This window comes from Dipodomys ordii, unplaced genomic scaffold (genome assembly GCF_000151885.1).
Source record: "Dipodomys ordii isolate 6190 unplaced genomic scaffold, Dord_2.0 Scaffold1, whole genome shotgun sequence".
Classification (NCBI taxonomy): Eukaryota; Metazoa; Chordata; class Mammalia; order Rodentia; family Heteromyidae; genus Dipodomys; species Dipodomys ordii.
The window spans coordinates 27248669-27271655 of NW_012267217.1; the positions used below are offsets into that span (position 1 = coordinate 27248669).

Here is a 22987-nt window from a genome sequence, read left to right on the forward strand (position 1 = left end):
GCAGCATAATTATATATTAAAACACACAATGGGATATCTTATGCTTTCACTTACATTCAACATTTTCTGGAAATTTTCTGTGAATATCTTTGTAAGTATCTAATGCTTTCTGGTAGTTACCTAATAAAGACAAAAGAAAGACAAACTAGCAACTTATACAAACTAATAGAATTTAGCAAAATATTAATTTTAATTAAAAATATTGTCATATTTTAATGATTTAGCAGAATGTTTTCATGCCTGCTAAAAGCAAATATATTATCATTCTTCGGGGGGTTGGGATGTAGAAAGGAAATAAAGTTGAGAAAGTGTTAAAGCAGAACTAAGTGGTCAATAGTTGAAACTTAGCTTTACTTTTTTTTGTTCCAAGGTACTGGACCTTTTTTTTTTTTTGGTCACTCATGGGGCTTAGACTCTGGGTCTGGGCACTGCCCTTGAACACTTCAGTTTAAGGCAAGCACTCTACCACTTGAGCCAGAGTGCCACTTCCAGTTTTCTGGTCGTTAACTGGAGATAAGAGTCTCATAGACTTCCTTCCGGGGCTGGCTCTGAATCATGATCCTCAGATTTCAGTCTTCTGAGTAGCTAGGATTACAGGCATGAGTCACTGGCACCAAGCAAGGTACTGACTTTTTGTGACAACTTAATGCTTTCAGCTTGTTGGACTTAAGCACTGGCCTGACAGTCTACTACTTGAGCCACACCTCTAGCTCTGCTTTTTGCAGGTTATTTTGGAGACAGAGTTACACAGACTCTTCTGCTCAGGTCGGCTTCTAACCATTACATTCTGGATCTCAGCCTCCCAAGAGCTGGGATTACAGGCATGATAGCCATCATTGCCTGGCTACTTTTAATTCTTAAAAATCAATATTTTAGTAGCTAAAATTAAGATTCATTCTGGGCTAGCAGTGTAGCTTAGTGGTAGAGTTGGTGTTCGATCTCTCAAAACTCCATTCACTTTCCTAAAAAGTATTATTTCAGATGAACAGGTAATTTTAAAAATAATTTGTCTAGCCAGGCAATGGTGCCTGTAATCCTAGCTACTCAGGAGGTTGAGATCTGAGGATCATGGTTTAAAGCCAGCCCAGGCAGGAAAGTCCATGAGACTCTTTTCTCCAGTTAACTACTAGAAAACTAGAAGTGGCATTGTGGCTCAAGTGGTAGAGTGCTATCCTTGAGCTGAAGAGCAGAGGGACAGCGCCCAGGCCCAGAGTTCAAGCCTCATGACCAACAAAAAAATAAACAAAAAATAATAATTTGTCATAAATCAATAATAATTTCAATGCCATTTAGTAGGAAATGGTAAAATATTTCTTTAAACACTAAAAGATATTCTGGAAGCAATTTTTTGTTTTGTTCTGTAGTGTTATGGATCAAACCCAGGACCTTGAGCATGCTAAGGGAAGTACTCCACCACTGAACTACATCCCCAACCAGTCATTTGCTTCTTAATTTGCTTATTATAGCTGCAAAGAATAGAAAAAAGAGGGTTTGGATCAAAGATCTTTGCTAAAACATCAGTAGACAAATTACAAATCTCTATGTACAAAAGGAATGCTATTCTAATGCTTTAAACAACACTGTAATATTCATGTGGAAAGAGCAACCTAGCACACAGTAAATGTTGAATTAAATGCTAGCGGCGGCTTCTAAACCTGCACTTTAACATCTCAACCAGATTGTCTTCAAACTAGTCAGAATGTGACTGTTCATGTACATACTTTACATTAATTCTTCAATTAATATAAGGAACCCATGCAGTTGAAAACACACATAACTAAAATGTAGACAGTACAACCAAGTTAATGTATCTAATAGGAGTTAGTGATTACATGAGTTGAGGATCCCACTGGTATGTACCACTCTATCTAGTGATCCGTGATTTAATAATTCACAGGCCTAGTGTCCCAGGCTCAACTCCCATGTTCCTTCCTCCCAGACTTATTTCAACATGTCCCACTTCCTTGATCACATATGTACAATGACTGTTCTTGCTGTATCTGTCCTTTGTTCCCTTTTTCAGTCAAGTAATCCTTTTTAGGAGAGGAATACAAGATTAACATCCAAGTTGTATGGGCTACCTCAGGGAAGAAGGGTGTATTACTCAATGGCATAGCACTTTCTCATGGGTTCAATCTCTACTATCCTTCACCCAAAAAAAGAAAAGAAAATCTGTATGTTTTATTGTATGTAATGATTATTATGTTTTTCAAATAATCCTTCATTTTATGTAGTGTTTTAGCAAATACCCAACCGTAACATACTTATATACATAATAACCTAAAAGAAGAAAAGAAGATATGTAAGAAATTATTAAAATCAAAACATTTACCACTTCTTCTGAAACAACTAGCAATCATCAGCTGCCATTTCACTTGTGTAGGCCTATGGAAGAAATAAGTTAATTGAAATTAGACATATAACAAAAAAAACTGAGATATTCAGTTTTATAAAGCTTTGTATCTATATTACCTTTGAATTAATTTGTGACCTTTTATCAGATCATATTTTGTTATTTTAAATAGCAGGTACATAATTTCCTTCATTATGATCCTTCAACCTCTAAAGTCCTTCAAGGTTCATCTAATTATGTCTTTTATTTAAGTATTAGGTACTGAGGTTTGAACTCAGGACTGGCATGCTATCTCCAGCCATGTTTTTTGCTAGTAATTTTAGAGAGGGAGTTCAGCAAACTTTTCTTCCTTAAGGTGGTTTCAAACCATGATCCTCAGTATCTCAGCTTCAAAGTATAAGTGAGCCACTGACGCTCAGTTTATTTAGATATACTTATGAAAAACACTTGAAATGTTTGATTAAAAAAAATACTACAAGAGATGGGAGTAAGATGGCACTAAAACAACAGGGAATTGGCCTGGCTCTAAGGGAACACAGAGTTAGTCCCAACACCAGCTCCCCCAAGGGGTCAGCAACAACAACAAACAAACGAAGAGAATCACAGGGACTGAAAAAATACTCATAATTTGCACACAGGAAGACAGAAAATTATTAAGAACCCTTCCCCATCCTTCCCAGGCAGCTCAGCTAAGCCACAAAAAGTGGCCCACAGCTGCCTGAGACTTCTGGATCACCAGCGCACTGCAGAACCCAGATGCAGAAAACCCTCATAGCACCAGACCTGGACAGCTGCTGACAGGGACAGAGGCCAGAGGCAAGGTACTGCAACACCCCGACCAGAAGAGTTCCCACTGCCCCACTGCTCAGCCCACAAGCAATGACACAGAGCACGATGGCAGCCTGGCAATTGGCGAGCTGCAGCACACATATACAAAGATGTGCCACAACACCACGTATCTGCTCACAACCAGTTCCAGGATCAGTGAATAACCCGCTGCCCGCCGCCCCCACCCCCCGCCCCGCCCCGCCTCACCCATGGGAGATCAACGCTGGCAGTGACCAACAGAGCTTGAACCAGACCCCTCTTTCCCGTCCAAGAAGTAACACCACATATGAAGAGGACAAACAGGCCAGAGCCCTTTCTCATTCCCACTGCCCCGCCACACACACAAACCTGCTGGCTTCCAGTGGGAGGCCACAGGGACTCACACTTGTCAGGCACTAGGACCCTGCATTTCCCACAGCACTGTTTATCTGGAGAGTGAGTGGGCCAGCTGGAGAACCCAGTCTGCTCACCCGCAGGGACCTGCCCCTTTATCCCAGAGTAAGTCCAACTCCCAGCCTTCCATAACAGACAGGTCCAAACACATAGCAGCTGGCGGAGGGCTCTACTATCAGGAACCACAAAACATGTGTGTGCTGGCCACTGGGGGAGATTCCCCACTGGGAACCACCAAGGGACTACAGGCATCATCCCTGGGCGGAAGCACAAGCTGCATAGACACCTATCACTGCCAGGAAGCAAAGGACCCCGAAGTGTTTGTGTATCAGCCAATGGGAACCAGCCACGGACACAGCTACCCTGTCGGTAGTATATTCCTTGGCACCCATGGCGCCAGCCCCTGTTGGGAGCCACTGGCCCCTGACTGGAACTGTGAATCGTATGGATGTTCTAGCAGCTGGCAGAGCATTCCCCCACTGGGAGCCGCCAAGTGAGGTGGACGCACACGGATCTTATGAGGGAACCATGAGTTGCCCAGGCGGCAGCCCCTGCTGGGAAATGTAGGCCCCTGAAGCACTTGCGCATCAGCCCCTGTCAGGAACCACTAAGGAACATGCCAGCGACTAACAGCACACCCCTACTAACAGCCATGGCGCTGGCCTCGATCTGGAACCACAAATTGTGTCAGTGAGCCCGCAGCAGACTGAGAACACGCACATACACACAAGCAGCAGCAGACCAAGCACCAGCCATTTGTACAGAGAGAACCAAACTGGGGCCAAGGCACAAAAAAACCCTGTGCACCCATTGGAAGCCCAACCCTTCTAAAACCAATACCAATGCCAGAGGCCCAATTCTAACCTTCCTAGTCCTCGCTACAGACTGAACTGAGATCCTTTCAGCTAGCTCGGGATGGGTAGCAAGTAAAGTGTGAATTGAAAATGGGTGATGTTGAGAAAAGCAAAAAGATTTTTGTTCAGAGGTGTGGCCAGTGCCACACCGTTGAAAAGGGAGCCAAGCACAAGACTGGGCCTAATCTCCACGGTCTGGGTCAGAAGACAGGTCAAGCAGCTGGATTCAATTACACAGATGCCAACAAGAACAAAGTCATCACCTGTGGAGCGGATACACTGATGGAGTATTTGGAGAATCCCAAAAAGTACATCCCTGGAACAAAAATGATCTTTGCTGGCATTAAAACGAAAGGAAAATGGGCAGATTTGATATAGCTTATCTCAAAAAAGCTACAAATTAGTAATAGTCACAGCCTTAGTTATTTATTGCAAATGTCTCATAGCTTTTTAATGTGTACCATAATTCAAATGATCTCTAATATCAAATTTTAGATCATGAATGGCTAGCAAAATACTTTTGGACAGTCCTGATTTAAGTAAAACTGGCTTGTGGCTAAGTGAATATATCTTTAAAAAAAAACACTGTCACTTTTTTGCCCTTTCTGTCATATGACTGGACTTACTAATGTTCAATTTTTTTTTTTCATCAGTCATGGGGCCTGAACTCTGGGCCTGGGCGCTGTCCCTCAGCTCTTCAGTTCAAGGCAAGCACTCTACCACTTGAGCCACAGTACCACTCCAATTTTCTGGTGGTTAATTGGGGATAAGAGTCTCACAGAGTTTCTTTCCTGTCTGGGGCTGGCTTTGAACTGAGATTTTCAGATCTCAGCCTCCTGAGTAGCTAGGATTAAAGGCGTGAGCCACTAGCACCCAGCCTACTCATATTCAATTTTTGAGCAAGATAGGGAATAATACAATCTCCAAATCTGTTGAAAATTGGTTTTATATTCAGATTTATATAACTAATTATGGGAACATCTTTAAATACTGAGGAAATCTCTTCACTGTCTCAGAATCAAGAAAAATTAACCTGTTTAAGGCAATGGCTAAAGATGAGGAACAATGTCTATAGTTTTGGTCTTGATATGACAATTTAATTAGAATTCCCTGTCTCTGAAATCTGCCTTTTACTTATTGAAAGGCATTTTAGTGTGGCTTATGTATAAATGTCAAATAAAGAATGTTTTTAATAAGTCTTTTATTGTGAGACTACTGTACAAAGGAGGGGTCACAGTTACATGAGCAAGGTAATGAGTACATTTCTTATCCAGAATTGTTGCCTTCTCCTTTGTTTTTCCCCTACCATCCCTTCCCTCCCATCTCCACAACTACACTCCCCACTACCCATGGTTTCCCTTATTTGCAGTAACGAGTATATATATGTCTGAGACAAGCAGAAAAGGTCAGGTAAGATGATGTTAAATGAAATGAACCCCAAGATAAGGACACAAGTGTTTTTTTTCTTTCTTGCTATTGCTTCTAACATATTTATAAGGTACTACATGAATTTTTTGTTGCTTTGTATGCTCCTCCCCCACGGTATAACCCCTGTTTTCATTTGATGATGTTGGCATAAGTTGGGAAGGGGAAAGGAAGAATATTTAACTCTCGTCCAAAAAAGAAAACAGAGACACAGACAAAAGTAGACAAGTTATACACCTTATTAAAAGATGAAATTAATACTATAAGAACTTATATAGAAAGCATAAATAGTTCAATTTCTACAATGTAAACCACAGTGGAAGTCATAGGTAACAGAAAAAGTGAGATGGAAAATACAATACTAGAAGTTAAGGTTAAAAGAGAAGAGATGGAACAGAAAGTCATAGGTATGAAAAAAACTTAGAAATTACCAAAGGGTAATCCAAGAATTGTCAGAAAAAGCCCAAAAAATCAAATCTAGGTATAATTGGGACCAATAAGGGGGAAGAATTTCATAACAGAGGCATTAAAAACCTATTCAGTAAGATAATCACTGAAAACTTCCCCAATCTTTTTTTTTTTGGGGGGGGGGTCTGATTGTGGTCTGATCGTGGTCTGAACTCTGGGCCTGGGCGCTGTCTCTCAGCTCTTCAGCTTAAGACTAGCATTCTACCCTTTAGCCACAGCACCACTTCCGGCTTTTTTTTTTCTTTTTGCTTATGTGGTGCTGAGGAATTGAACCCAGGGCCTCATGCATGCAAGGCAAGCACTCTACCACTGAGCCACCTTCCCAGCCCCAACTTCCCCAATCTTAAGAGACAAAAATCTCCCCAGCAAAACAGAAGCATATAGAACACCTAGCAGACAGGATCCTACATGAAACACTTCTAGACACATCACAGTAAAAACATTAGACTGGAATAACAAGGAACTAATTATAAATGCTGCAAAATCAAAGAAGGAACTAGATTACAATGGAAAGAAAATCAAAATCACTGTGGACCTCTCCACACAAACCCTCAATGCAAGGAAAATATGGAAAATTACCATCTAAGACCTATAGATCAACAATTGCCAACCCCAAATCATATACTAAGCGAAGGTATCATTTACATTTGATGATGAAACTAAACCATTTCATGACAACCAAAAATTAAATAAATTCATGAACACTAACCAGCAATACAAAGTACTAAAAGGAGGAATACAAGCTGAAGAAAACAATCAAAAAAATAGACAAAAATCACTAGAAGATCAATTTAGTAAGCACAAGAATAGAAAAGAGAATAGAAAAGATGAAAAACACAGGTAAACAAGAAAATGGCAGGAAACATGACAAATCTCTCTACAACAACCCTAAACATTGACAAACTCAATTCCCCAATCCAAAGAAAGAACTTCAGATTGGATCAAAAAACAAGATCCATGGGCTGGGAAGGTGGCTCAGTGGTAGAGCGCTTGCCTTGCATGCCTGAGGCCCTGGGTTCGATTCCTCAGCACCACATAAGCAAAAAGAAAAAAGCCGGAAGTGGCGCTGTGGCTCAAGTGGTAGAGTGCTAGCCTTGAGCTGAAGAGCTGAGGGACAGTGCCCAGGCCCAGAGTTCAGGCCCCACAACCGGACCCCCCCCCAAAAAAAAAACCAAGATCCATCCCATTTCTTGTCTCTAAGAGACCTATCTCACAGCCAAAGATAAAAACAAACACCGAATGTAGAGATGGAAAAAGATCTTCCATGCAAATGCACCCTGCAAGAAGGCAGGAGGAGCCGTATTGATATGATAAAATAAGACTTTTCATTAAAATCAGTACAAAAGACAATGTAGTTCATTACATACTAATAAAGGGAATGTTCCAGGGAGAGGAAATCACAGTGGTCAATACTTATGCACCAAACAATGGCATACCTAAATACATTAAACAAATACTCTCTTACTTATGTAACTTTAACTCCTCTTTGGCAACAAAATTAAAAATAAAAAAAATTCAAGAAACAAAAATACTCTCAGACTTATAAAACAAGACAGACTCAAATACAATAGTAGTGGGAGATTTTAACTCCTTACTCTCACTGAAGGAGAGGTCAACTAAACAAAAGATAAGCAAAGAAACCTTTGGACTAAATGAGCCCATAACCCTATTGGACTTAACAAACATCTACAGAGTTTTCGACCCAACAACAACCCGATACATATGCTTATCTGCAGCCCATGGAATTTTCTCTAAAACAGATCATCTCATAATTTACATAAAGAACCTAAGCAAATATAAGGGGATTGACATAATCCCTTGCATCCTATCCGACTACAGTGCAATCAAACTAGTTCCTAACAACAAAGCTGTAGAAGTTACTCAAATACATGGAGGCAGAACAGCACACTACTGAATAACATATGGGTCACAGATGAAATTAAGGAAAAAATTAGAAAGTTCTTACACTCAATGAAAATGAAAACACATCACAATGGAACCTCTAGAGTATAGCAAAAGCAGTGCTAAGGAGAAATTTCCTAACTCTAAACACACACATAAAGAAAACAGAAACAGTTCAAGTAACCTCATGATTCAATTTAAAATGCTAGTAAAACAAGAAAAAATTAAATCTAAAGCTATTAGATGAAGAGTGATATCAAAGATTAGGACAAAAATCAAAGAGATAGATGGAAGTGGTGCTGTAGCTCAAGTGGTAAGGCACTAGCCTTGAGCTGAAGAGCTGAGGGACATCACTAAGGCCCAGAGTTCAAGGCCCACGACTGACAAAAAAAAAAAAAATCAAAGAGATAGATAAAACATACATACATTCAATGTAACAAAATGCTGGGGGGGGGGGTTGAAAAAATTGTTAAAATTGACAAACCACTTGTGAGCTTAATAAAAAAAAAAAAAGAAAGAGGAGATTCAAGTCAATAAGATCAGGGATGCCACATGAAATACAACAATTAGCCGGTGCTGATGGCTCACGCCTGTAATCCTAGCTATTCAGGAAGCTGAGATCTGAGGATCTGGGTTCAAAGCCAGCCTGGGCAGGAAAGTCCGTGAAACTCTTATCTCTAATAAACCACCAGAAAACAGGAAGTGGCACTGTAGCTCGAGCGGTAGAGTGCTTGCCTTGAGCTGAAGAGCTGAGGGACAGTGCTCAGGCCCAGAGTTCAAGCCCCACGAATGACAAAAAAAAAAAAAAATACAACAAATATCCAAGAAATCCAAATGATTGTAAAGAGCTATTTCCAAAATCTATATGCAGTAAAAAAGGAAAATGTGGCAGAAATGAACAAATTTCTAGAAACATGGAAACTGCCTAAACTGAACCAAGAAGATATAAACCAATTAACTAAACCATTAACACACAAGGAGATAGAGGAAGTAATCAGAAGTCTTCCAACAAGGAAAAGCTCAGATGGATTTACCACAGAATCCTATAAGACTTTTAAAGAGGAATTAATACCAATACCCCTCAAGCATTTCTATGAAATAGAAGCAGAAGGAACAATCCCAAACTCATTCTGTAAAGCCAAAATCCCACTCATCCCAACAAAAAAGAAAACAAAAAAGAAAACTACAGCGCAATCTCTCTGAGGAATACAGATGCAAAGTTCCTCAATTAATTATCAGCCAACAGAATCCAGAAACAAAAAATCATACATTATGACCAAGTAAGCTTCATTCCACAGATGCAAGGCTGGTTTAACAAATCAATAAATGTAATTTATCACGTCAACAGAGCTAAGGTCAAGAACCACATGATCATCTCAATAGATGCATAAAAAGCTTCCAACAAAATATAACATCCATTCATGTTAAAAGCTCTGGAGAAACTAGGGAAGAAAGAACATTCTTTAAAACAATAAATGCCATATAAGACAGAGCAACAGGCAATATCATACTAAATGGGGAAAAATTTAAACCATTTCCACTAAAATCAAGAACAAAGTAAGGATGCCCATTGTCTCTACTATCTACTCCTCTTCAATACAAATCTGGAATTCTTAGCCAGAAAAATAGGGCAAGAAAAGGACATTACAGGGATCCAGAAAGGGAAAGAAGAAATTAAACTACCCTTATTTGCAGATGACATGATCTCATACCTGAAGGACCCAAAGAACTCCACTCCCAAACTCCTACAACTAATCGACCACTTCACAAAGCAACAGGATACAATATTAATGCACAAAAATCAGTATTCTTTCTGTATGGCAACAACAACATATAAGCAGACAGGGAACTCATGAAAACAACCATATTTGCAACAGCCTCAAAAAAAAAAAAATCTAGGACTCAACCTACCCAAAGATGTAAAAGATCTATTTAACAAAAACTACAAAAATCTAAAGTAAGACATCATAGAGGACACCAGGAAATGGAAAGACCTTCCATGTTCATGGATAGGTATAATCAATATTGTGAAAATGTCTATACTGCCAAAAATGATATTCAAATTCAATGCAATACCTATCAAAATCCCAACTGAAATAGAGAAAACAATCCAAAACTTCATATGGAACAACAAAAGTGCTAGAATAGCCAAAGCAATTCTAGGCAAAAGAAGCAATGCATATGGTATCACAATACCAGATTTCAAGCTCTACTATACAGCTATAATAACAAAAACAGCTTGGTTTTGGCACAAAAATTGACCTGAAGATCAATAGAACACATTAGAAGACCCAGAATTAAAACCACGTACTTACAGTCATCTGATATTCAACAAAGGAGCCAAAGACATACAGTGGAAAAAAACATAGCGTCTTCAACTATTGGTGTTGGGAAAACTGGGCAGCCACATGCAGAAAACTAAAAGTGGATTCGAGCCTGTCACCATGCATTAACATCAACTCAAAATGGATTAAAGACCTTAACATCAAACCTGAAACTCTGAAACTATTGCAAGACAGAGTAGGAGAGACATTAGAACTTATAGGCACAGGCAGGAACTTTCTGACCAGAGTCCTAGGGACATAACAGATACGAGAGAGACTGGACAAATGGGACAACATTCAAATAAAAATTTTCTGCACAGTTAAAGACACAGCTACTAAACTAGAAAAACAGTCAACCAACTGGCAAAAGATCTTTACTAGCAACACATCAAAGGCCTCCTATACAGAGGGAGCTCAAGCAGCTAACCCCTCCCAAACCTAAGCAATCAATAAATGGGCAAGGGAGCTAAACACATGAGGTAACGTTCACCATCCCAGGCCATAAAGGAAATGCAAATCAAAACAACTCTGAGATAGCATCTCACTCCAGTTAGACTGGCCAATATTCTTTTATTATTATTATTGTGAGAATACCGTACAGAAGAGTTATTGGCCAATATTCTTAATTCAGACAGCAACAAATGTTGGTGTGGATGTGGAGAAAAAGGAACCCTACTGCACTGATGGTGGGAATGTAAACTAATACAACCACGCTGGAAAGCAGTCTGGAGGGCCCTCAAAAACCTAACCACAGATCTTCCCTATGGCCCAGCCATACCACTCTAGGCTCTACCCTGGGCATCATAAACCAGGATATGCAAGGATACCTGTACATCCATGTCCATTACTGCACTATTCACAATAGCCAAGATATGGAAACAACCCAGATGCCCCACAATAGATGAATGGATCCAAAAAATGTGGTACCTATATACAATGGAATTTTACAGAGCCATTAGAAAGGATAAAATAATGGCATTTGCAGGGAAATGAATGGAACCAGACAAATCATGTTGAGCGAGGTAAGCCAAGATCAGAGAGACAAATGGCACATGTTCTCCCTGATATGTAGATGTTAGATTATTTAAAACACAATGAGATGTGACAAAGCATACAGGATTCTAGACACCTATACACAATGAGACCAAAAGAGGCCAGTGTTAGGAGAAAAGCACTGAATTATAATACCCAAGCACCTCCTCATATGTATATAAAATAATATATATACTAAAATGACCTCCAAAGATAAGGAACAAAGGGCCTTTTCTTAGTTTGTTATTGTTTTTAGATGACTCTGTATTCATTACCTCATATACGGTGTATACACATGCACATCTGAGGGAAGGTGGGGGGTGGGCACAGAATCAATGGAAAATGGGTGAAAAAGTCCAGCAGCAGATCCCAGTGGCACTGAACATTGATGAAAGTGGATCACGCAACTCATGGACAGAGATGGGAGGGAGAGAATGAGAGAGACCGAGGGAACAGATGATACTAAGCAAAAGGAAAAAAGGTAGTTATCACCTGGCCTATGTAAAGGTAACCTAAAACAACAATAGCGTAGGTTCTTAAAATAGGAAAAGAACAAGAAAAAAACCTACTACATTTTGTTTTAAATGACTGTTTTGCCATTATCCTTAACATTAATTCTATTTAGGCTTACAAATTTAGTACCTAAAGAACAATTTTCATTTTGTGTTTGAATAAGATCTCAACAACAACATAAAAAAGAGTAAAGAAAAAAATGCATAGTTTATCTCATCTCCTCTTATCAGGAGATCAAATTCTGTTTAAAATAAATAACCATAACCAGGAATTCTAAAGTCTACTATTAAAAATGCTAACAAAGTTGAGAATTGAAGAAATGACAGCCTCTCAATGTGCCCCTCTTATACCTTAAACATCTACTTACTCAAAAACCTCAAAAAAACTAAAAGTTTTTGGTCTATTGTGAATTAATTTTTATTCGTGATATAAAGAAAAGGTTCAGCTTTTCTTTTTTTAAGATAGGGTCTTGCTTTGTAGCTTAAGCTCTCCTCAAATTGAGCAATTGTCTGAATGCTAGGATTACAGGTATGTACCACCATTATGGTTATCCAAGAACCTCTTGTCAAAGAGAATGCTGAAAGGAGTGACATTGATCAAGATGCACTGTATTCATAAATTGCTTTGGTGAATGGCGTTTGTACAACTACTTAAAGATTCTAAAAGTATATTTTTAAAAAGACTGTCCCTATCCTACTGAATGGTTTTGATGCCTTTGTTGAAATTAACTTACATATTTGGCTCATACATTTGAGTTCTAGATCTTACATCTGTCTGGCCTCTAAAGCACCACTGTTTTCATCACAGGAGCATGGAAGCTAATTTTGGAACCACGAAGTGTGAATCCTGCAACTGTGTTCCTTTTTCCAATTATTTTCAATATTTAGGGTTCCTTGAGATTCTATGATTATTAAAATAGATATTCTATTTCTGCAAAAAGTACTATTGAGTGAGTGCTGGGGGGGTTGGTTCAAGTGGTGAGGTACTTACTTAGCATGCAAAAGGCCCTGTGTTTATCTCTTGTATTGAAGAAGAAAAATATATGTTTGGGTTTTGATAGAGATTATACTGAACCTAAAATCACTTTGAGTAGTACTATTACCTTACTAATATCAAGTCTTCCAATCTATGTACATGGACTTTTGATTTATTTATGTCTTTTAAAATTTCAAGAATTTTCAGTGTATATGTCTTTAATGGTTAAATCCTAATTTTTTATTCTTTTTGATGCTATTATAAATAAAATTGCTTTCTTATCTTCTCTGTTTCTCTTCTGGATTATTTATTGTAAGTAATTTACAATAAATTTATGTGATAATTTTATGTAATTCAATAGTACTAAATACATTAATCAGATTCACTTTCTCATATATTCCTTGAGTATAGCTACATAAACAATCGTATTTATAGTCAGAAATAACTTCATTTTAATCTTTCCAATATAAAATATCATTTTTACTTTTCACTTATATAATGAGTTTATTGGAAAGTAACTCATTGTAACTCCAGGTAAGACATTACCTGGAAATGTCTTACTTTCACTTTCTCAGAGGACAGTTTTGCTAGACAAAAAAATGTACTAATGGCCAGGCGCTGGTGGCTCACTCCTGTAATCCTAGCTACTCAGGAAGCTGAGATCTGAGTATTATGATTAAAAGCCAGCCTGGGCAGAAAACTCTGTGAGACTCATATCTCCAATAAACCACTAGAAAACCAAAAGTGGCGCTGTGGCTCAAGCAGTAGAGCACTCGCCTTGAGCTGAAAAGCTCAGGGACAGCACCCAAGCCCAGAGTTCAAGCCCCACAACCAACAAAAAAGTAATAATGACTTGATCATTTTATCATTTTCTCTTTTTTTTTCAGTTTTGGTACTTTATAAACAGGGCATGTAATTGTCTTCTGGCCTGCAAGGTTTCTGTTGTGAAATCTGCAGACAATTATATTGAACATTCCTTTATGTGATTAGTCACTTTCATCTTGTTGTTTTCAAGATCCTGTCAATAGTTTGATAATAATGTGCTCACTATGGGTATTTGAGGTTTCTTTCCTACTTAAGAATTTTCAAAACTACCTGGACATGGATCTGCAAGTCTAAGTCCTCAAATACGAAAAGTGATGGTCATTATTCATTCAAATAGTCCTTTTTCTCTCTGCCCCATCTGAAACTCCCAACATACACTGGTCTGCCTGCTGGTATTTCATGACATTAAATAATATTTTCTAAAATATAAAAGATACTACAAGATGAGCAGTTCCTATAGTAAAGAAACAACACGGTAAGAAATTCAAGTTAACTCTATGCAAAATACTCTATAACATGCAAAGAACTATATGACACAAGAATTAATATTCCCACCCCTAAAGAACTTACATTTTTATTTATTATGGAATTATTGTTGAGGTAAATTTAATACATGTAACATATAAGTACAATTATTATGTGTGACAAAAATAACAGTATATTTTTAAAGGATTGTCATATAAGAGAAAAAATTAAGGAGTATACTACATAAAATAAATGTTCAGCCAGACACCAGTGGCTCTAGTTTGTAATCCTACTCAGGAGGCTCAGATCTAAGGATCATGGTTCAAAGCCAACCCAGTCAGGAAAGCCCATGAGACTCTTATCGCTAATACTGCCAAAAAATATATAGCCAGAAGTGAAGCTGTGGCTCAAGTGTCAGAGTACTGGCCTTGAGCAAAACAGCTCAGGAACAGTGCCCAGGCCTTGAGTTCAAGCCCCAGGACTGGCAAGAAAGTAAAATAAAATACTCAGAAAGAAGATGGGTGATGTGATTAATATATGCTGAATGTCTGTCACTAGGAAAGAAGGTAAAAACAGATGCAAATGCAAATAAGTTTATAGAAAAGCAGGGGGTTGTGGGGGATAGAGCAAGAGAAAATGAGGGAGGGAGTAACACTGCTCAAAAAGAAATGTATTAATTACCTTACTTATGCAACTGTAACCCTACTGTACATCACCTTTACAATAAAAACAACTAGGCAGATTTTCTAGAATGTAGGAGGGTTTTCCAGAAAAGGCTTCTATTTTCAGGGAAACTGAAACATAACACAGCAAAAGGAATTCTGGGGGTGGATGGACAACAGAGCGAGAGAGATAATGAAACAGAATTTGAGTTATCAAGAAGGAAACAAATATGCTCAACTAAGCAGTCTAATAAAGACAGACTCAGAATGAAATCCAGAATGAGACAAGACTGCTAGAGGGCAGTCAAGAGACTGGTGGTTTCATAGGCATGCTAGAAAATGAGAGTATGGAAAGCAGAGTTATAGCCAGATATTGTAACAACATTTTACTGGCACAAATAAAATATGGGAAAGTATTAGGTAATATCCAGGAATCTGAATTATGAGTGAGATAAAGATCAATGGTGGGGCAATGGGTTAGAAAAAGAGCATCACTACTTCTGAGGCTAAAACACTAGTAGGATGGAGAGAAAGAAACTAAACATGGATAAGGGAATGATTAATATATCTATATATGACATCCACTGGACTAAGCTAAGGAGAAATATTTTCATGTAACCTAAGCTAAGGTTAGGATATTAAGTGTAGTATGTGTATCTTTAAACTTAAAGATAACATAAACTAAAACTATCTACTAAGGAGAAATATTTTCATGTAACCTAAGCTAAGGTTAGGATATTAAGTGTAGTATGTGTATCTTTAAACTTAAAAGATAAACTAAAACTATCTACTTAACCTTGGTAGTAGTCCTCAAATTATTCATCTGAGACAAATGCATAAAAATTGATTAACGCTGGGTACCAGTAGCTCATGCCTATAATCCTAGCTACTCAGGAGGCTGAGATATGTGGATCACAGTTCAAAGCCAGCCCAGGCAGTAAGTCCATGAGACTCTTATCTCCAATAAACCACCAGAAAACCAGATGTGGCACTGGCTCAAATGGTAGAGCACAAGCCTTGAAGAACTGGGGGACAGCGTGCAAGCCGAGTTCAAGCTCCACGGCCGACAAAAAGAAAAAAATTAATTGACTAACACAAATTCTTCACAGACCATTTAAACCACTGAAGTCTTCCTTTATGGTTGAAATAATTCTAAGTCACAATTTCATCTTAAAATTCAATGTGGTCACTTATAAAGCAGAACAGGATTATTTCTGAGTAATTTTGCCTGAATGTAAATATTCTGATATAAACTCAAAGACACTTAAAAGTTTCATTTTTAATATTAATGTATATCAATTGTAAACTGAAACCAACAAACCTTTTTTTCTATTAGGATTCTTTCAGAAACGAAACTGCCCATAGTCATGTTCTGATTTATAAGGAAATTATACTGGTTCACAGATATATGATGTACACTATAGAAGGTATTTTTTTTAATTCCATGCAAATGGGAATATATTATATATGTTATTATATATTATATATTATTATCAAAATAAACATAAGCAAAATGGGATAACATATAAGAAAATAAAAATCACAAATGTTCATTAATCATTTTTGAATTTATTATGTTCATCAGATACTGGGTTTTTTTGTCTATCAGTACAGGGACTCGAACTCAGGGCTTTGAACTCACTCAGCTTTCTTGCTCACAACTGACAGTCTACCATTTGCACTACACTTACAGCCCAGTATTTTGTTGGTTAATTAGAGGAGTCTATAGGACTTCTCTGCCTGTTCTGGCAGACAGAAACCTAACATTAGGAAGAAAGGTATGAGACACTGGTGGGTAGTTCAGATATTAATTTTCTGGAGATCAAAAACATTAGCTAAACATAAAATTATAATAGCAACTTACTGTATAAGAGAAGCTCTTTCAAAGTACTGAATGGCTTTTTCACAAAACTGAGTGTCAATATAATATGCTCCAAGCCACTCAATGACTTCAATGTTAGAAGGGAAATATCTGTACGACTGGAAAAATATAGAATATGACAAAGTCAATATGGCAGCATATAATAAGCATCTTCAATACTTTCCCTATTGAATAATTTTATTTATCTACTATAAAATTTCTTAATAGAAATGAACCTTAGAACTCTTAGTCTTTGAGTTTTCAATTATTTAAAGATTTTTACTTATATATGACCCAAGTTGTATTTAATATTTAAATCCTACAAGGATGTAAATTGTGCTCTAAAAGAAAAACACTTTAATTTCACTTTAATAAAAAAACTTATTTTAAGAATGTGATGTTACTTTATATCACTATTCATTAAAAATGGATGCCTTTTTGAGTTTTTAAAATTCATAAAATGCTAAAACAAGAAAATAAGAATAATAAGGAAAGCTGACACACTTACCTCATAGTAATATTGGAACGCTTGTGACTTGTCTCCTTCACTATCATACAATTCTCCCAGCTTGGCTAGAACTTTAGAATCTGTTGGAACAACGCTGATCAGCTGCATCAACCATTCAATAGCTTGACTCGGATCTTTCATTAATTCATGTCTTGAGCAGCATCAGTTAAGGATAATACAAATTTCAACATTCACTAACCAATAAGCAAATCTAAAAATGTTATAGCAAAACATTTCTTACTCTATGTTGATGAGTTGTTTGCAATCATTCTCTCTAGATTTCTAAGTAACTATTTTGCCTGCTCTCTATGTATTCCTTTTCGTTTGTTATTCTCCACTAGAATTAAATCCCAAGTTTCTTGTAGAATTATTCTAACATTTATCCAAAATTTCTTCTTCAAAACCGGGTACCAGTGGCTCACGCCTGTAATCCTAGCTACTCAGGAGGCTGAGATCTGAGGATCACGGTTCAAAGCCAGCCGGGACAGGAAACTCCATGAGACTATCTCCAATAAACCACTAGAAAATGGGAAGTGGTGCTGTGGCTCAAGCGGTAGAATGCTCACCTTGAGCTGAAGAGTACAGGGACAGCACCCAAGCCCAGAGTTCAAGCCCCACGACCGACAAAAATAAAAAATTTCTTCTTCAAAAATTCCTAAATGTTTGTTTAATTTGTTTCTCTCGATATGCCTAGCCCATTAAGGGAACTGTTTTTATGTGTTTTTACTGTGAGTTTTTCCTGATTAGATCAGAAAATAACGCTATAGGTAGTTCTTTTTTGAAGCTAGCAAGTTTTCTGTATATACTCAAATAATTTGTTCATATCAATTTGTTATAAATTTATTACTTATTTTGTCTGATTCAGTTTCAATGAAATGAAAATATTCTAGTATTGTTAAACATATTGTATATGTAATAAATATAAAATGATCTAAAATATAAAATATATCTTAAAAATTCCCAGTATTTTAAAACATGAGTCTCTTGTATTTTTCTTTCTTTTCCTTGTTTGTTTGTATCTGTGTGTATCTTGAAATAAGGTATATCAGTTACTCAAACTGACCTCAAACTCTAGATCCTCCTGTCTATTCCCTCTGAGTAACTGAGATTTCAGAAATGTGCTACTGCGACGGACCAGCTCGGCCGGAGCACTGGGACCGACGGGACAGGGATCTCAGGATAGGTGGGCAAAGGAGTCGGCGAAGTGACAAACAGATACAGACTCAAAAGAGTTGGAGAATTAACATTTTTATACAGTGTGTGATTGTGACATAGATTTTTTGTTTATTTAAGCACGTAATCAATTTTTTTAAAGGCAAAGCATTGATGAATTACATGAAAATTAATGACTATCCCACCAACTGTTTAAGCTAAGTGGTGCGAAACAAGTCTAGCATATTGTTTAATAGAATACGTCATCTATTCAACTTTTTTATGTTTAATAATTAACAAACCTAAAACAGGGCTGTACTTACATTGTACTCTTTTTAATTTTATTTTTATCCAACTAACTTCATCTTTATAAGCTCCTGTATAAGGAAATGGTTATTGGTTGGTTTAGGACATATGTTACTAACTTTATATTTTGTGTGAAAACACCATCTATTTCCTATAACGTAAGTTGGACTAAACTTAATCATAACTGTTGGGAGAATCTTTCTTTTTCTTTTATAGTCAGAGGTCTCTTTTTTTTAGAACTCTCTAAACTACTAGGATAGCTCTTTCTAACTTAGTTTAAATTATTGATTTTGTCTGTTGGACATATCTAGAAATTTTAAGTCTCTATATTTACTATGCGTGAGCTGCTTGTGAAGTTGTAGGAGTTTCTGGAGGCAACGTCACATCAGATGATAGATTGATTGGGGGATTGCCCACATTTAATCTTTGGCCTTAGTCTTTATTACTTAGAGAAGCCATCTCTATTGGACTGAAAAAATACAACATGCTCTGTTCGCGGATCAATAGAAAAATAGCCAAAATGAGAATAAAGGCAACGAATGTACAGCCAAGAAGAATATAGTAAGAATAAAGGTAGAGGCTATAAAGGTGCAGCCAAGTGTTTGGGAAGCCTTGAACCAACACCCCCTTCCTGGGGGCATGTTTTTTTTGAAGCTCTTTGTCCAACACAATCTCTCACGCAGACTCCGCAGAAGGTGGGGTGGCACCCACTGGTCACAGAAAGGTGTCCACTCAGCTGGAAATACCAGGAACCACTGGAAGTGCAGAAACTTAAGCATTTGACCTTGTTTCTCTGGCCAGAGACTATTTATTGAACTTGCAGTCCCTTATTCTGTTGCCAATGTCAAATCAGAAGCCATCTATCCACCACAGGCAGCTTTATGGAAGTGCTCCGCCCTCCTGCGCTGGCCTCTCTTCACTGAACCCAGCTAAGGACTCCTTGTAGACACATCTTTATGGCTGCTTTGCCTGCTGTGATCTCTGCTCCTTTCCAAATGCTTGCTTCGGCAGCTTTCCTCTCCATTGTGCCTCTCGGACTGGGTCCCATGGTGGTTGGATACTGAGCTGCTTGTTAGAGGAGGAAACAAGGGTTGTTGTGTACAATGGCAGGCCTGAACTGGCTGGAGGCAGGACAGACGCTCTCCCAGGTGGGACTTGTCAGGGCACAGGGCAGGCATCCTGCCACTGGGCCCTGGGTCACTGTGGTGAGCAGCAGTCACACTGGAACTTCTCTTTCTCAGAGAACAACGGGTTAAGTCTGACCAGATTGTCTTTTTTAGGGAATCCAGTTTTCCACCAACTCCTGGGGGATGCCTGGGGCTTAAGTCTATGCCAGACTCCACTCCTGTCCAAAACCTTTCATTCCAAAAGTTTTAACCAAGTGTATGTGGCGTGGCATGCTACCACACCAGCTTGGTCTCTAGTTTTTAGCAATGACAAATGTGATACCACAAGACAAAATTAAAGATATGTATACAAACAACCTCAAACATCAGTAATAGCTTTATCATAACGCAGTGTCAGATTATGATACTTGCAGGTTTATAGAAGTCAAATAGATGAAACAGTACAAGAAGACTAAAAGAAATAACCTATTATACTATCTGCTACAAACAAAATATTTTTTAAACTTTTTAATCTGCAGTGTTGAGAAGTGAACCAAAGGCTTTGTACATTCTAAGAAAGCTACATTAATTTACATCTACCAAACCCCTTTGAAAAACTAAAAGTTATAAATCACAATTTAAAAAAAATCTATTCTATCGAAAGTATAAAGCACCAGTGGCCAAGGCCGGTAATCTTTTTTTCTTTTTTTTGGTGGGGGGGTCCAGTTGTGGGGCCTGAACTCTGGGCCTGGGCACTGTCCCTCAGCTCTTCAGCTCAAAGCTAGCACTCTACCACTTGAGCCACAGCCACTTCCAGCTTTTTTCTTTTTGCTTATGGGGTGCTGAGGAATCGAACCCAGGGCTTAAAATGCATGCAAGGCAAGCGCTCTACCACTGAGCCACCTTCCCAGCCCCAAGGCCTGTAATCTTAACTACTCATGAGGCTGAGATCTGAGGATCACAGTTCAAAGCCAGCCCAGGAAGGAAAGTTTGTGAACCTCTGATCTCCAATTAACTACTAGGAAAACAGAAGAGCTGTGGTTCAAGTGGTGGAGTGATAGCCTTGAACAAAACAGATCAGGTATAGCACCCAGTCCAAGTTTAAGCCCTATGGCTGGCCAGTGCGTGTGCACCCATACAGACCCCTAGCAAAAGTATAGCAGGTAATACTTAAAACTATAATGGTGTACCTCGCAATATATTTTTTAACACATTTACATAAAATTTATATCAAAATAGTAGCAATTTTGAAGCTTATGATTTTCCCAATGTGGCCAGATATTATTAAAATGAAAGAAATTGAAATGCTTTTCCAATAGTGTAAAAAGCTTTAAAAAAATAGCAAATTTCTTCTTTTCAAATTGTAGAGGGAAAATAAACAATTACAGAAATCTAAGAGTTACAAAAGAAACTGGTATGAAATATTTTATAGATTCACATGTCCTAGGTTTAAAACATAATACTGGCTCATATAATACACATGCAAAAAATGGCTATGGGATGAATGGAGCAACTGAGTTCCCATAAAGCAGTGCATAATTTGGGAGGGTAAATGTCTTTGGAGATTTGTATTTACCATATCTACACATTAGCAAAAACAAATATATTATGTAAACTCAATACTACTAATCAGTAATGAACAATATTTTAATATTTTCATCAGTTTAATAAGCTCCACCAATACCCTACAAGACTCAAAATTAATATGTTCTCAATTACATAACCTATTGTCTTTTTGTTATTGTTGTTGTTTTCGGTCATGGGGCTTGAACTCTGGGCCTGAGTGCTGTCCCTCAGCTCTTCAGCTCAGGGCTAGCGCTCTACCACTTGAGCCACAGTGCTACTTTGGTTTTCTCATGGTTTATTTTAGGTAAGAGTTTCACTGCCTTTCCTGCTGGAGCTGGCTTTGAACCAGGATCCTCAAATCTCAGCCTCCTGAGTAGCTAGGATTACAGGTGTTAGCCACCGGCGCCCGGCTTGGTTTTATTCTTCTTAAAGGCAAAATAATATTTCATTGTAGTCATACTTTGTTTATCCAGTCACTGGTCTATGAACATTTGGGTTGTTTCCATTTTTTCCTATGTTTGAATGACCCTAGAATATATGCATGCAAATAACTTTTTTTTTTTTAAATCATTCCTGCTGCTTGAACTCTGGGCCTGGACACTGTCCCTGAGTTCTTCAACTCAAGGCTAGTGCTCTACCACTTAAGCCACAGTGCCACTTCCAGTTTTCTGGTGGTTTACTGGAGATAAAAGTTCCACAGACTTTCCTGCCCTGACTGGCTTTGAACCGTGATCCTCAGATCTCAGCTTCCTGAGTAGCTAGGATTATAGGTGTGAGCCACCGGCACCCGGTTTATATAACTTAATTTCAATGAATAGTTTGTGTATACTCAAAATGTTGTAGTCAATTACTGCTATTTTTAAAAAATTTTCTAAGTAACTTCTAATTCATCTCACAATGCAAATGATCTTTGAAAAACAGAATTTGAATAATATTTTCATCATATGCTAATCTGCTAAATAGATTGTTCCCATCACTTACATCAATGTCTAAGTTCATTTAGTTAATCTCCATTATAATCTATTATTAAGTTTTGAAATTGGATACACATTTGCTATTTGGTAAAGAACTTGGGCATCATTTCTCAAGATTGCTTGAAGTTTCAGGAAACAGTCCAAAGCCTCATCTAGCCGGTTTAGCTTCTTATAGGTAAGGCCTTAAGAAAAAAAAAAAAGAAAGAAAAGAAAACTTATAAGCACTATTACTGATACAAGTTTAAGCAACTGTAAAAATGTTTAAATGTATGTAAATATTAATCCAGGAGAGAAAATGAAGATGAACTATTTTTCAAAAAGCCATGAGGGAATGAAGATTCTTTATTACACACCAAATATGCAACAAAGTTTCAGTGGCTTTAAAAGTGGGGGCAGGGGGGCTGGGAAGGTGGCTCAGTGGTAGAGCGCTTGCCTTGCATGCATGAGGCCCTGAGTTCGATTCCTCAGCACCACATAAGCAAAAAGAAAAAAGCC

General features: G+C 37.9%; 1 protein-coding gene and 1 pseudogene across 4 annotated transcripts in view; one reads left to right on the plus strand and one right to left on the minus strand.

Moving 5' to 3' along the window:
• The window catches only part of Ift88 (intraflagellar transport 88), a 125052-nt gene that overhangs the window by 35295 nt on the left and 66770 nt on the right, over positions 1-22987 (minus strand). For all 4 annotated transcript variants that reach the window (XM_013011802.1, XM_013011807.1, XM_013011794.1 and 1 more), the window contains 5 exons: positions 22566-22674; positions 17389-17539; positions 16884-16999; positions 2333-2385; positions 55-120 (listed from right to left, as the gene is read on the minus strand). In XM_013011802.1, coding sequence (XP_012867256.1) covers positions 55-120; positions 2333-2385; positions 16884-16999; positions 17389-17539; positions 22566-22674 — 495 coding nt within the window. The remainder of the gene's footprint in view (positions 1-54; positions 121-2332; positions 2386-16883; positions 17000-17388; positions 17540-22565; positions 22675-22987) is intronic.
• LOC105982261 lies at positions 4519-4806 on the plus strand (annotated as a pseudogene).